This window comes from Drosophila miranda (genome assembly GCF_003369915.1).
Source record: "Drosophila miranda strain MSH22 chromosome Y unlocalized genomic scaffold, D.miranda_PacBio2.1 Contig_Y3_pilon, whole genome shotgun sequence".
Lineage (NCBI taxonomy): Eukaryota > Metazoa > Arthropoda > Insecta > Diptera > Drosophilidae > Drosophila > Drosophila miranda.
In genome coordinates this window covers 9,116,768-9,131,779 of record NW_022881625.1, presented here as the reverse complement: position 1 = coordinate 9,131,779, position 15,012 = coordinate 9,116,768, and the positions used below count along the sequence as shown (strand labels likewise).

The 15,012-nt window shown below is 45.3% G+C and overlaps 1 protein-coding gene across 1 annotated transcript; it reads right to left on the bottom strand.

Moving 5' to 3' along the window:
- Positions 1-12,511: 12,511 nt before the first annotated feature.
- Positions 12,512-12,978, bottom strand: LOC117194722 (60S ribosomal protein L30-like). Its single transcript, XM_033399227.1, has one exon. It carries the CDS (start codon positions 12,931-12,933, stop codon positions 12,571-12,573), a length of 363 nt encoding a protein of 120 aa, XP_033255118.1. The 5' UTR covers positions 12,934-12,978; the 3' UTR covers positions 12,512-12,570.
- Between the last annotated feature and the right edge of the window lie 2,034 nt (positions 12,979-15,012).

Below are 15,012 nucleotides of genomic sequence, written 5' to 3'. Positions count from 1 at the left end.
AGTTTGCGAAGCTTAATAACCTCATTAGGGATTTTGATTGGTCCGCTTTGTACTTGTGCACTGATATCATAAAAGGCACAAACATTTTTTACAATGCTCTTGGCACATTTTTCGATTCTTGTGTCCCGCTTTCTTGTCCGACTAGATCTGGAAAACCCCCTTGGTTTAGCAAAGAGTTATCCAGTCTAAAAAACTTAAATGAATGTTCCCTACTTCATGATCTTCGACTAGTTAAGCCGGTGTTTTCACCGGGTCCAGACGGGGTTCCAGGTTGTGTACTCAGGTACTGCGCCGAGGCTCTGTGTGGACCTTTGCTTAAACTATTCACCTTGTCCATTGATTATTATTGCTTCCCCCCGATCTGGAAGGAATCGTTTATAATTCCTCTCCATAAAAAAGGTAGCAAGTCTGACGCAAAAAATTATAGAGGTATAGCAAAGTTATCCGCTATTCCTAAAATGTTTGAGAAGGTTTTAACTCCGCACTTGCAACATCTCTGCAAGTCACTTATATCTCCAACTCAGCATGGATTTATAAGGCGGCGATCAACCACCACGAACTTGTAAGAGTTTACCTCTTTCATTATTAAAGGCTTTCAATGTAACTTACAGACGGATGTTATTTACACAGACTTTAGTAAAGCATTCGACTCTGTAAACCATTCCCTTTTAGCGCATAAACTACTCCTTTTAGGGTTTCTGCCCAACCTCCTGAGATGGATTTCTAGCTATCTTTGATCCAGGCCTCAAAGAGTCCTCTTCAAAAACTCCCTCTCTTTACCAGTAAAGGTTTCTTCGGGAGTACCAAAGGGCAGCCATCTTGGCCCTTACTCTTCACACTCTTTATTAATGACTTGCCTTCGGTATTAACATACTCTCGAGTACTTATTTATGCGGATGATGTTAAGCTCTGTGTCCAGTATAAGGACATTTCATTTCATTCTTGCTTGCAATCCGATCTCAATAACTTTCAGTCATGGTGTTGTGCAAACTTGTTATACCTTAATGCCTCGAAATGCCTCGTTATGACATTTCATCGTTCTAGCCCTTGTTGGCTCCCTATACCCTATTTGGTGGTTCTCTTGAGAGAATTACCCTGGTGGATGATCTGGGTATTATGTTAGACCCCAAGTTAAAGTTTTCCGAACACATTTCTACCATGGTAAATAAGGCCATGGGCGTGCTTGGGTTTATAAAAAGGTGGTCAAAGGAATTTGACGACCCCTATATAACAAAGACTCTCTATACCTCGCTTGTTCGTCCGATCTTAGAATACGGCTCCTGTGTATGGTGCCCTCAGTACAAAGTACACCAGGACCGTATAGAATCAGTACAGAAAAACTTTTTATACCCGATACTCAAAATGAGTATTGGGGTATATTAGATTTGTGGTAAAAGCGGATGTGTGTAACGTCCAGAAGGAATCGTTTCCGACCCCATAAAGGATATATATTCTTGATCAGCATCAATAGCCGAGTCGATTGAGCCCTGTCTGTCTGTCCGTCCGTCCGTCTGTCCGTCTGTCCGTCCCCTTCAGCGCCTAGTGCTCAAAGACTATAAGAGCTAGAGCAACGATGTTTTGGATCCAGACTTCTGTGATATGTCACTGCCACAAAAATATTTCAAAACTTCGCCCCGCCCACTTCCGCCCCCACAAAGGGCGAAAATCTGTGGCATCCACAATTTTAAAGATATGAAAAAAACCAAAAACGTAGAATTGTAGAGAATGACCATATCTTTAAGACTGCGGAATCTGAATTGGATCGTATTATTATTATAGCCAGCATCAAGAAAACAATTTCATTTTTTCTCGCCCTGTCTCTCTCTAACACACACGTAGCATAGGCGGCTTTGCTTAGAGTAAAACATTAGCGCCTAGATCTCAGAGACTACAAAAGCTAGAGCAACCAAATTTGGTATCCACACTCCTAATATATCGGACCGAGACGAGTTTGTTTCAAAATTCCGCCACACCCCCTTCCGCCCCCGCAAAGGACGAAAATCTGGGGATATTCAAAAATCTCAGAGACTATAAAGGCTAGAGTAACCAAATTTGGTATCCGCACTCCTGTTAGATCTTACTATAAAACGTGTATCTCAAAATTTCGCCCCACCCCCTTCCGCCCACACAAAGGACGAAAATCTGTTGCATCCACAATATTGCACAGAAAACTAAAAACGCAGAATCATAGATAATGACCATATCTATCAAATTGCTGAATCTGGATCAGATCAGATCATTTATAGCCAATAGGAACAAAACAATTTGAGTGGCTACGCAGCGCCCGACGTGACGCTCAGACTGATTTTCTGTCTCTCTCGCACGCACTCTTTGTCGTGTCGTTTAATATTAGAGGCGTCTGCCGGAGGAGAGTTATACTGACTTAGTATCGGGTATAACCGTAGAGTTGCGGTGTCCGCAGCAACTCACAACGTTCCCCCTTGTTACTCTTTGCTCTGCGGGGCCTTAACTGGGATGCGGGTGTAAGACTCCCATCTTACTTTGGTAGACTATTATTAGTAAACCTCCCATCCGCATAGACTTCACGATTCCTATTAGACTGACTAGAAATTTTATACCGTTGTTCCTTCCACTTTGTAGATCGAATTATTCCTTGCATGAACCGTTTAGGGTCTTATGCTCGGATTATAATTCCCTCTACCATATTATATCCAACACTAATTCTCTTCCTCTTATTAAATTAATAATCCTTACACACCTTTCTATTAATTAGTAACTGTAATGGTATTTGTATTTTTATTGCATGCTTAGTTTCTTAGTAAGTTTAGTCGAATGTTAGTCTAATATCTATCTTTCTTGCATGTTCGCGTTTGGTTCGGCTACGCACCGCGCGTCATGCGGCAGCGCCCCTCGGTCGGTTGGGCGGGAGGAGGGCTGCGTTTTGCCTGGGATCCGCGCGTAACAGCCTTCTGCTGGTGTCACACGGGCCACTTGACGGTGCAGTAACTGCATTGCCTCTTGAAAGATGCAGTCATTGCATGTCAACGTCCAAGAATGCGGAAAAAAAAAAATGCCCGCTGGCGCTCGCCCCGACTACATTAAGCAAAAGCAGCTTTGTTTGAACTGCTTTGCAAGGGGCCACCAGATACGAGCATGCCAAAGCCCCCACAATTGCATAATTTGTGGAGACCGGCACCATACGCTTCTACACCGTAGCAATCCAGCAAACTCCAGCGAGGCGATTTCCACAATGGCACAAAATTCCTCAGCGTGGCCCGAGCTACATCTACGAGTACCAAGCGTACAAAATCCCAGCTCGTCCGAAGCCCAGCCAAACGTTCAGTCGTATTTCGCCTCCGGCACGAGTGCTGTCCTCCTAGGCACGGCCATCGTTAATATTTGCCACCTGGGAAAAACTTTCCCACGCCAGCGCTCTGATCGACTCTGGCTCAGAGGCGACGTTCATTACAGAACGTCTTGTGGACATGATCAAATTGCCATTCCAACGTATCTGGGCACAGGTCTCCGGCCTAAATAATGCCGTATCCGCTCAGTCAAAGAAGCTCTGCAGTTTTTCCATCCGTTCTCCGACTAAGCCGGGCTTACAGCTTAATGCCACAGCCTACGTTATTCCGGAATTGGCCGCGAATATTCCATCGCATCCGATCTCGCAAGGGGTCTGGAGAGACCTGCCGAACCTCTCATGGGCGGATCCGACCTTTTATGAGAGTTCACAAATAGATGTCCTGATTGGAGCGGATATCTTTCCGTCCATTCAGTTAAGTGACTCACTGACCAACATCTGTGGCTCTCTCCTCGGGCAGGAGACCATTTTCGGCTGGGTACTCACAGGTCCAGTGCCTCAGGTGATGAATCAAATCTCATCGTTCTCGAGTCAAATTTCCAGACGACCTATCACACTGGTAGAAGACTCGGGGACTTTTTACGACAGCAATTTCCTTCCAGCTCCCTCCGCAGAAGTTCTCGAACGGTCTCCTGACCGACGGAAATATTTCCAAAATATGCACTGTATGAAAGCTCTACGCTCCGGTCCGAATTCAAGCCTGAACTCGAAGGTGAATCCGTCCTTAGATCAACATAGCCTCACCAGACTATGTAACCGGGCGGCAATTTCCAATGTCTTAAATGTGCCTCTCACCCGTTCCAAGATCGTTACTAATGTGTCTTCGACGCCTTTATTTCAACTTAGTTCTCCGCACCCAGATATGGCCCCACGTCCGCGCGCCAACCGCACCAGGGAGAACCGACGTGCTCGGGAAATTAGCTCCTACCGTTGCCAAATCTGCCAAGGAGTCCATCCGCTACAGACCTACCACCAATTTCTTCTCCTGAGCCCCGAAGACTCGGAGCTGTCCTTATCAACCAGTATTGCGGGAACTGCCTGGCTCACCAACACTCTGGCAAGAACAACCACACGCTACTCCACGTACACACGTCTCGTCGTCCAGCCCGCTCAGCCTCGGGAGCATCGTCGCCATTTAAATCGAACCATGCCAAACGCCGCCCTCGTCGCCATCTACATCGGCTCACGACGAACGACACACTCGTCTCCCCGCGAGCCACCCCGTCGTAGGACCCACGTCGCCATCCACAGATTCCTCAAGAGCAACCCCCGTTTTGCGCATCCTCACGCCTATCCGACCGTGGAGCGACACTGAGTCGACGTAATTGTCAAGTCCAGAGCGTTTTTTTTTTTGGATGAATCGGGTCCGGGGCGTACGCCCAGCCATAGGCCACCCCATTATACTTTGCAATCCTGCAAGGGGGGGAGGATGTTCAGGCCAGCAGTTAACAATTTCCGCGCACTGTGCCAACTCCGTGCGCCCCGGTCCCAACTCGCTCTCGCGCGCTCGGAGGGGCGCTCGGATCCACAATCCACGATCCACTCGGCGCTCACGGCAGCAAAAGCATCATAAGGCATAGAGTTAGTTAGTTACGTTTTCACCCCCGCTTCAACCTGTCGACATACCGCGCGAATACCCAATAACTACATGAACAATATATATATATATACACAACGAAACCCATCGGCCTTTCCTTTCTGTAACGACTGCTAGGAGTTTAAGCTGGAACATACACCTCGCCGTTGGATAATTGAACCTCGATCCGCCCCACTACAAACACCGCCCAACCTCCTGAGATGGATTTATAGCTATCTTTGTTCCACGTCTCAAAGAGTCCTCTTCAAAAACTCCCTCCTTCACCAGTCAAGGTTTCTTCGGGAGTGCCACAGGGCAGCCATCTAGGCCCCTTACTCTTCACACTCTTTATTAATGACTTGCCTTCGGTATTATCATACCGCTTGTAATCCGATCTCAATAACTTTCAGTCATGGTGTTGTGGAAACTTGTTACACCTTAATGCCTCGAAATGCAAAGTATGACATTTCATCGTTCTAGCCCCTTGTTGGCTCCCTATACCCTATTTGGTGGTTCTCTTGAGAGAATTACCCTGGTGGATGATCTGGGTGTTATGTTAGACCCCAAGTTAAAGTTTTTTGAACACATTTCTACCATGGTAAATAAGGCCATGGGCGTGCTTGGGTTTATAAAGAGGTGGTCAAAGGAATTTGACGACCCCTATATAACAAAGACTCTCTATACCTCGCTTGTTCGTTCGATCTTAGAATGTCTTGTGTATGGTGCCCTCATTACATAGTACACCAGGACCGTATAGAATCAGTATAGAAAAACTTTTTACTCTTTGCTCTGCGGGGCCTTAACTCGGGTAACATTGACAGCCCTGATCTGTTGAGCCGCATAAACTTCACGATTCCTATTAGACTTACTAGAAATTTTATACCGTTAGTCCTTCCACTTTGTAGATCGAATTATTCCTTGCATGAACCGTTTAGGGTCCCTCTACCATATTATATCCACCAATATTTCTCTTCCTCTTATTAAATTACTAATCCTTACACACCTTTCTAGTAATTAGTAATTGAAGTGGTATTTGTATTTTGAATGCATGCCTAGTTCCCTTAGTAAGTTTAGTTCTAATTTTCCTCGAATATTAGTCGAACAGCTATCTTTCTTGCATGCTCGCGTAACAGCCTTCTGCTAGTTTCAGACGGGCCAGTTGACGGTGCAGTAATTGCATCGCCTCTTGCAAGATGCAGTCGTTGCATGTCAACGTCCAAAGAATTTTAAACTGTCTGGCTCGCAGTTAGATTTCTCTAAGTATTCAATTGCGAAATCTAAATTTTCTCTTTTGTTTTAACCTATGCTATACAAATCATTTGGCTAAATGCAAGCTCAACTTTAAACGAGATCCTAAACAATTCTTTAAGTTTGTTAACTCTAAACGTAATTCATCACAATATCCCTCTTCTTTACACTTAAATGGTACTTATGCAGATAACAATTCCGATATTGCTAACCTATTTGCTTAATTTTTTCAACTTTGCTATTCTGCTCCTTCTAATAACATGCCCTCTATTCTCGCTTCACCTAACGACTATCCTGCCGCGCACTTATATCCTATACCTTTGAATAGTTCAAGTTGTATTCTTCCCCTCTCTATTGATTATGATGGCCTTTTAACTAAAATCTTAGCCTTAAAATCATGTAAATTTTCTTTCTCCACTGGTCCAGATTTGGTTCCCAGTGCCGTGCTTAAACTTTGTGCGGATTCTCTTTGCGTGCCTCTCTTAAAACTGTTCAACCTCTCTCTGGAGCTTGGTGATTTTCTCACCGTCTGGAAGGAATTATACATAATTCATATTCAGATCGTATAAATATTATAGCCAGAATCAAGAAAACAATTTCATTCTTTCTCGCTCTGTCTCTCTCTAACACACAGGTTTCATGGTCGGTTTTGCCAATTGCAAAATATGAGTTCAAGGATCTCAGAACCTGTAAGAGCCAGAGCAACCAAATTTGGTATCCACACTCCTGTGATATCGGACCTTGACCATTTTGTGTCAAAATTTCGCCACACCCCCTTTCGCCCCCGCAAAGGACGAAAATCTGAGGCATCCACAAATCTCAGAGACTATTAAGGCTAGAGTAACCAAATTTGGTATCCGCACTTCTGTTAGATCTCACTATAAAACGTATATCTCCGAATTTCGCCCCACCCCCTTCCGCCCCCACAAAGGACGAAAATCTGTTCCATCCACAATATTGAGGATACGAGAAAACTAAAAACGCAGAATCATAGATAATGACCATATCTATCAGATTGCTGAATCCGGATCAGATCAGATCATTTGTATAGCCAAAAGGAACAAATCAATTTGCAGTGGCTACGCAGCGCCCGACGTCACGCTCAGACTGATTTTCTGTCTCTCTCGCACGCACTCTTTGTCGTGTCGTTTAATATTAGCGGCGTCTGCCAGAGGAGAGCCCTACTGACTCACAACGTTCCCCCTCGTTCCATCTTTATTCGTTTGATACATCTCTAATGAATAATTTAAGTTAAATTTCTTCTGCCTTGAATTCTGTTAGTATACTTTGAAGTAGTAGATAATTTTAAGATTTGTACATTCTTATTTCAGCACAGTTTAACTGTTCATAGTCGGACTATGAACTCTAAACAATAAACATTGCCATAAAATCCGAAAACTCAGGAAGTCGCTGCTTATGAGCCATGATGATGGTACTATGTCCGGAATGGTTTGGCAGAGTCGTAGAATGGGCAGAGGCGTGCGACTGGCTTAATTCAACAGCAGCCAGCAACTCAGCTTTCAATGATATGAACAGAGTATCGAAGTTTTTTCGCAGCTCACTCCCAATCTCGAGAGCATCCAATTCATTATGGGCCTTATTAAATTCCTCTCGAATTTGTGCTAACATATCAAGGCGCACCTCGACTTTCGCGGCGGTCAATTTGTCGATTTTATTCCCCGCAAAGGATTCGCCAAGCCTATGCAATCGGTCACTTTACGCTTATAAAGACTCAGTCTGGAATCAGCCATCACAATATTGCCGCCCGCGCCTGTATTCGACACAGCAACGGAAAATTAAATACCGCTTAAGCGACGATGTATAGAAGCGAGACCGAGATTGGAAGAAACGAAAAGTCAAGACCCGCGGCTGCAGCTGCGCAAAGAATGAGAGAGTCGACGCTTAAGGTACCGGAATATGTATATAAATATTCCAGCCACACTCTCACTGAATTTGCACTTTAAACTGTTTTTTAACGTGCACCAAAATGAATTTGTTGGTAGTTAAACTACCCAAAAACAAAATATTGTACAATAAATAATTGTTTTAAACGATTAGAGACGCGATTAAGCAAATGTTTCTATATCACCAATGTTTGATATGCCAAGCTTTTTTGGCACCATTTGTTTGCAAAATAAATGAGGGGGAACGTTGTGATTTGCTGCGGACACCGCAACTCTACATTTATACCCGATACTTTGTCAGTATGGCTCTCCTCCGGCAGACGCCGCTAATATTAAACGACACGACAAAGAGTGCGTGCGAGAGAGACAGAAAATCAGTCTGAGCGGGACGTCGGGCGCTGCGTAGCCAGTGCAAATTGATTTGTTGCTTTTGGCTACATAAATGATCTGAACTGATCCAGATTCAGCAATCTGATAGATATGGTCATTATCTATGATTGTGCGTTTTTAGTTTTCTCGAATCTACAGGAGCGTGGATACCAAATTTGGTTGCGCTGGCTCTTATAGGTTCTGAGATCCTTGAACTCATATTATGCAATTGGCAAAACCGACCATGAAACCTGTGTGTTAGAGAGAGACACAGCGAGAAAGAATGAAACTATCTCTCTCTAACGCACACGTAGCATAGCCGGCTTTGCTTAGAGTAAAACATTAGCGCCTAGATCTCAGAGACTATAAAAGCTAGAGCAACCAAATTTAGTATCCGCACTTCTAATATATCGGACCGAGACGAGTTTGATTCAAAATTTCGCCACACCCCTTCCGCCCCCGCAAAGGATGCAAATCTGGGGATATTCACAAATCTCAGAGACTATTAAGGCTAGAGTAACCAAATTTGGTATCCGCACTCCTGTTAGATTTCACTATTAAACGTATATCTCAAAATTTCGCTCCACCCCCTTCCGCCCCCACAAAGAACGAACAACTGTTGCATCCACAATATTGAGGATACGAGAAAACTAAAAACGCAGAGTCATAGATAATGATCATATCTATCAGATTGCTGAATCTGGATCAGATCAGATCATTTTTATAGCCAAAAGGAGCAAATCAATTTGCACTGGCTACGCAGCGCCCGACGTCCCGCTCAGACTGATTTTCTGTCTCTCTCGCACGCACTCTTTGTCGTGTCATTTAATATTAGCGGCGTCTGCCGGAGGAGAGCCATACTGTCTTAGTATCGGGTATAACTGTAGAGTTGCGGTGCCCGCAGCAACTCACAACGTTCCCCCTCGTTTATGAATATGAATTATGTATAATTCCTTCCAGACGGTGAGAAAATCACCAAGCTCCAGAGAGAGGTTGAACAGTTTTAAAAGAGGCACGCAAAGAGAATCCACACAAAGATTAAGCACGGCACGGGGAACCAAATCTGGACCAGTGGAGAAAGAAAATTTACATGATTTTAAGGCTAAGATTTTAGTTAAAAGGCTATCATAATCAATAGAGGGGGGATGAATACAACTTGAACTATTTAAAGGTATAGGATATGAGTGCGCGGCAGGATAGTCGTTAGGTGAAGCGAGAATAGAGGGCATGTTATTAGAAGGAGCAGAATAGCAAAGTTGAAAAAATTAAGCAAATAGGTTAGCAATATCGGAATTGTTATCTGCATAAGTACCATTTAAGTGTAAAGAAGAGGGATATTGTGATGAATTACGTTTAGAGTTAACAAACTTAAAGAATTGTTTAGGATCTCGTTTAAAGTTGAGCTTGCATTTAGCCAAATGATTTTTATAGCATAGGTTATAACAAAAGGGAAAATTTAGATTTCGCAATTGAATACTTAGAGAAGTCTAACTGCGAGCCAGACAGTTTAAAATTCTTTGGACGTTGACATGCAATGACTGCATCTTGCAAGAGGCGATGCAATTACTGCACCGTCAACTGGCCCGTCTGAAACTAGCAGAAGGCTGTTACGCGAGCATGCAAGAAAGATAGCTGTTCGACTAATTTTCGAGGAAAATTAGAACTAAACTTACTAAGGGAACTAGGCATGCATTCAAAATACAAATACCACTTCAATTACTAATTACTAGAAAGGTGTGTAAGGATTAGTAATTTAATAAGAGGAAGAGAAATATTTGTGGATATAATATGGTAGAGGGACCCTAAACGGTTCATGCAAGGAATAATTCGATCTACAAAGTGGAAGGACTAACGGTATAAAATTTCTAGTAAGTCTAATAGGAATCGTGAAGTTTATGCGGCTCAACAGATCAGGGCTGTCAATGTTACCCCAGTTAAGGCCCCGCAGAGCAAAGAGTAAAAAGTTTTTCTATACTGATTCTATACGGTCCTGGTGTACTATGTACTGAGGGCACCATACACAAGACATTCTAAGATCGAACGAACAAGCGAGGTATAGAGAGTCTTTGTTATATAGGGGTCGTCAAGTTCCTTTGACCACCCCTTTATAAACCCAAACACGACCACGGCCCTATTTAACATGGTAGAAATGTGTTCAAAAAACTTTAACTTGGGGTCTAACATAACACCCAGATCATCCACCAGGGTAATTCTCTCAAGTGAACTACCAAATAAATTATAGGGAGCCAACAAGGGCTAGAGCGATGAAATGTCATAACTTGGCATTTCGAGGCATTTAGGTGTAACAAGTTTCCACAACACCATGACTGAAAGTTATTGAGATCGGATTACAAGCGAGAATAAAATGAAATGTCCTTATACTGGATACAGAGTTCAACATCATCCGCATACATAAGTACTTGAGAGTATGATAATACCGAAGGCAAGTCATTAATAAAGAGTGTGAAGAGTAAGGAGCCTAGATGCTGCCCTGTGGCACTCCCGAAGAAACCTTGACTGGTGAAGGAGGGAGTTTTTGAAGAGGACTCTTTGAGACGTGGAACAAAGATAGCTATAAATCCATCTCAGGAGGTTGGGCGGTGTTTGTAGTGGGGCGGATCGAGGTTCAATTATCCAACGGCGAGGTGTATGTTCCAGCTTAAACTCCTAGCAGTCGTTACAGAAAGGAAAGGCCGATGGGTTTCGCTGTGTATATATATATATATTGTTCATGTAGTTATTGGGTATTCGCGCGGTATGTCGCCAGGTTGAAGCGGGGGTGAAAACGTAACTAACTAACTCTATGCCTTATGATGCTTTTGCTGCCGTGAGCGCCGAGTGGATCGTGGATTGTGGATCCGAGCGCCCCTCCGAGCGCGCGAGAGCGAGTTGGGACCGGGGCGCACGGAGTTGGCACAGTGCGCGGAAATTGTTTACTGCTGGCCTGAACATCCTCCCCCCCCCTTGCAGGATTGCAAAGTATAATGGGGTGGCCTATGGCTGGGCGTATGCCCCGGACCCGATTCATCCCAAAAAAAAAACGCTCTGGACTTGACAAAGACGTCGACTCAGTGTCGCTCCACGGTCGGATAGGCGTGAGGATGCGCAAAACGGGGGTTGCTCTTGAGGAATCTGTGGATGGCGACGTGGGTCCTACGACGGGGTGGCTCGCGGGGAGACGAGTGTGTCGTTCGTCGTGAGCCGATGTAGATGGCGACGGTACAGTCGCGGCTGAGCGGGCTGGACGACGAGGGTGGCGTTTGACATGGTTCGATTTAGATGGCGACGATGCTCCCGAGGCTGAGCGGGCTGGACGACGAGACGTGGGTACGTGGAGTAGCGTATGGTTGTTCTTGCCGGAGTGTTGGTGAGCCAGGCAGTTCCCGCAATACTGGTTGATAAGGACAGCTCCGAGTCTCTCTTCGGGGCTCAGGAGAAGAAATTAGTGGTAGGTCCGTAGCGGATGGACTCCTTGGCAGATTTGGCAACGGTAGGAGCTAATTTCCCGAGCACGTCGGTTCTCCCTGGTGCGGTTGGCGCGGGGACGTGGGGCCATATCTGGGTGCGGAGAACTAAGTTGAAATAAAGGCGTCGAAGACACATTAGTAACGATTTTGGAACGGGTGAGAGGCACATTTAAGACATTGGAAATTGCCGCCCGGTTACATAGTCTGGTGAGGCTATGTTGATCTAAGGACGGATTCACCTTCGACGACGACTGATTCACTGCCTAACAACAGGGCAGTGATTTTGTGCGAGTTTTCCATCCCAGTCCGAGTTCCCGTGGCATATGTACATACATATGTATATACATATGTATTTATTTCTCGCTCTAGCTCCAAATTAAACCATACCTCGTTCTGCCAACGGTTGTGGCCTCCTACTTCTCCAAAAGTTAAATTTGATCCGAGCTAACTCCTGCGTTCAGCTTCCGATCCAGTGTAAATAATATTCTTACCTCTCCCAGCTACCAGCTGAGCTTACGTTGCTGACATACATATGTACATACATATATGTACACATCGCAACGCAATCCAAGCGGCTGGCAACAAACATAAAGGCATATATTTTTTTTTTTTTTTTTTTTTCTTCTTCAACTCATTACAAGAATTTATTGTATAAAAAAAAGCACAGAATTTCAAGCCATTTTAGTTGTCGGGCAATGAACGAATGATGTCCGAATCTCCAGGATCGGTAATGGACAAGGTGCACACGCGGAAGTATTTACCGCAAGCAGTGCCCAGCTCAATGTTAGTGCCGCTGTAGTACTGGACCTCAGTCTTGGCCAACATGGCGTAGTACTCAATCTCGGATTTCCTCAGGGCGGGCGTGTTGCTGGCAATGAGAACCAGCTTGGCCTTGCCTTGACGCAGAGTCTTCAGCGTCTGCTTGTAGCCCAGGCAGTATTTGCCAGACTTCATCACCAGCGCCAGACGCGCATTGGTGCTCTCCAGCGCCAGACGCGCATTGGTGCTCTCCAGCGCCTTTTTCTGTTTCTTTGGGGCAACCATTTTGAATATTTAAATCAAAGTAGCGACTTCGTCGGCTGACAGTGTGAAAAGGTGTGCAATTATTTTTGTTGTTTATTCCGTGCATGCTCAGCGTTCCATAGTTTGTCGGTTTTATAAGGAAATAAAATAACAAATCACTGCGCCTCCTTATTTAACTAATTACACTACCAACAAAATAACGATCCATACATACGGCACATACATATGTATTTATCTTACATATCTATACGTACGCATCTTAAATTAGCATATTCTTGCACATCTATATAATATACATATTGTATATAAAACGGTTATCCACCGTTTTACCCGTTGTTTGACATCTCTTCAACCCAAGCCGCGGTACATTGCACTTACAGCCATACATACACACATACAAGCAGCAGCAGCTGTGCATTCTTTTCGCTTTCGCTTCTCCACCGTTTGCCTGCGTTGTAGTTGTTGGGAGAATATTTTTCGGTGCCGCGCTTGACCGTAACGGAACGCCAAGTGACGCGCTACCCTGCATTTCGAGAGTATATTGTTTTCAACCGACTCTATACATTGGTATATTGGTATATTGGTACCTCGTGCCTCAATATTTGTTTGACAGACATTTGTTTGTTGATCGTAGTATTTATATCTATATATTCCGGCCACGGTGTACTATTTCCATAATTTAAATACTCGCAATAAATTCCAACAAAACCACATAGCCACGGTTCGTAGTTCTGAACTTCCACGTCGCCATTTCCGCTCACCTACCTTTGCGACTCTAATACGCGTTATCGTAGATCCATCAGCAAAACATGCCCACTGTTGAGAAGAAATCTCGCAAGAAGTTTAAGCGGGTGAGTTCGCTGAGTTTGACCCATCCACCCAGCTCCAACGGCTCAGTCACTACGCCAACATCTTCCCGTCCAGCTGAGCGAGGTCCGACCACGTCCAGGGCTCACGCACCACATGCCTTCGAGGATTTGTTGCTCCCCTCGGTAGTCCCTCGCACGGCTCCTAGCACTATGGCCGCCAGTTCCGCACAGTCTAAGTTTGCCAAGTCCATCGAGAACAAATCCGAAGCCTGTGGGCAAAGGTGGACGCGGAGTTCGCGGCCTGTTCGGTGACGATGGCGGAAGAGGATCCAGAGGGTGTAGCTGATGTCCAAGAGATGTACGATGACTGCTACGCGGTCTACGCGCAATGCCTGGCCGAGCTGAACGATCAGCTCGAGCCCCCGACTGTCCCTCACACGCCGCAACTGGCCGTTCAAGTGCCGACTTCCGGCGGTTGCCGCCTCCCTCCATGTGACATTGAAGTTTTCAGTGGGGACTACCAGCAATGGCCCACGTTCCGAGACCTGTTCACCACCATCTACATAGGAAACCCGAAGTTGGCTCCAGTGGAAAAACTGTTCCCCCTCAACAAAAGGAAGAGCGGTGAGGCCCAAGACATTGTGGCACAGGCTCCACTCATGGAACGCCCTCCGTGAGCGTTCCCAAAACAAGAGGCTGATACTCAAAGCCTAGCTGAAGATCCTTTTTAGTCGGCCCCAAATCCGTACCGAGTCAGCAGTAGCGCTAAAAAAGCTCCAGAGGGCCGTCCACAAGTGCCTCACGACACTCACCCATTCCACAGACAGCGTTTTCGCTGACTGAGTTTTAGTGTACCTCATTTCCGCTAAGCTGCCAAAGACGACCTTAGAGCTTTGGGAGCAATCCGTGACGCACAAGTCCGAAATTCCCACCTGGCACGCCATGGACAAGTTCCTGGCGGAGCGGTACCTGTCTCTCGAAGTGACCGAGGACGACCATCCAGGCTTGGAGACTCAAGCCCACTCCAGGGCGAGCATACGCACTTCAGACAATTCGAGAAGCAATCCGTTTCGGTCTCAAGAAAGTCCTTATCCTAGGAGTGCCCACTCGTTCGAGACCACAGTGAATCAAACGAGGAGCACGTGTGATCTCTGCTCCAAAGAGTATCATCCAATCCGGTTATGGCCTTACTTCCTTCAAATTCCCGCTGGCGCTCGCTCCGACTACATCAAGCAAAAGCAGCTTTGTTTGAACTGCTTTGCAAGGGGCCACCAGATACGAGCATGCCAAA

What these genes read in the sequence shown, in the direction of transcription:
- LOC117194722 (XM_033399227.1), bottom strand. Translation starts at nt 12,933, where the DNA reads ATGGTTGCCCCAAAGAAACAGAAAAAGGCGCTGGAGAGCACCAATGCG.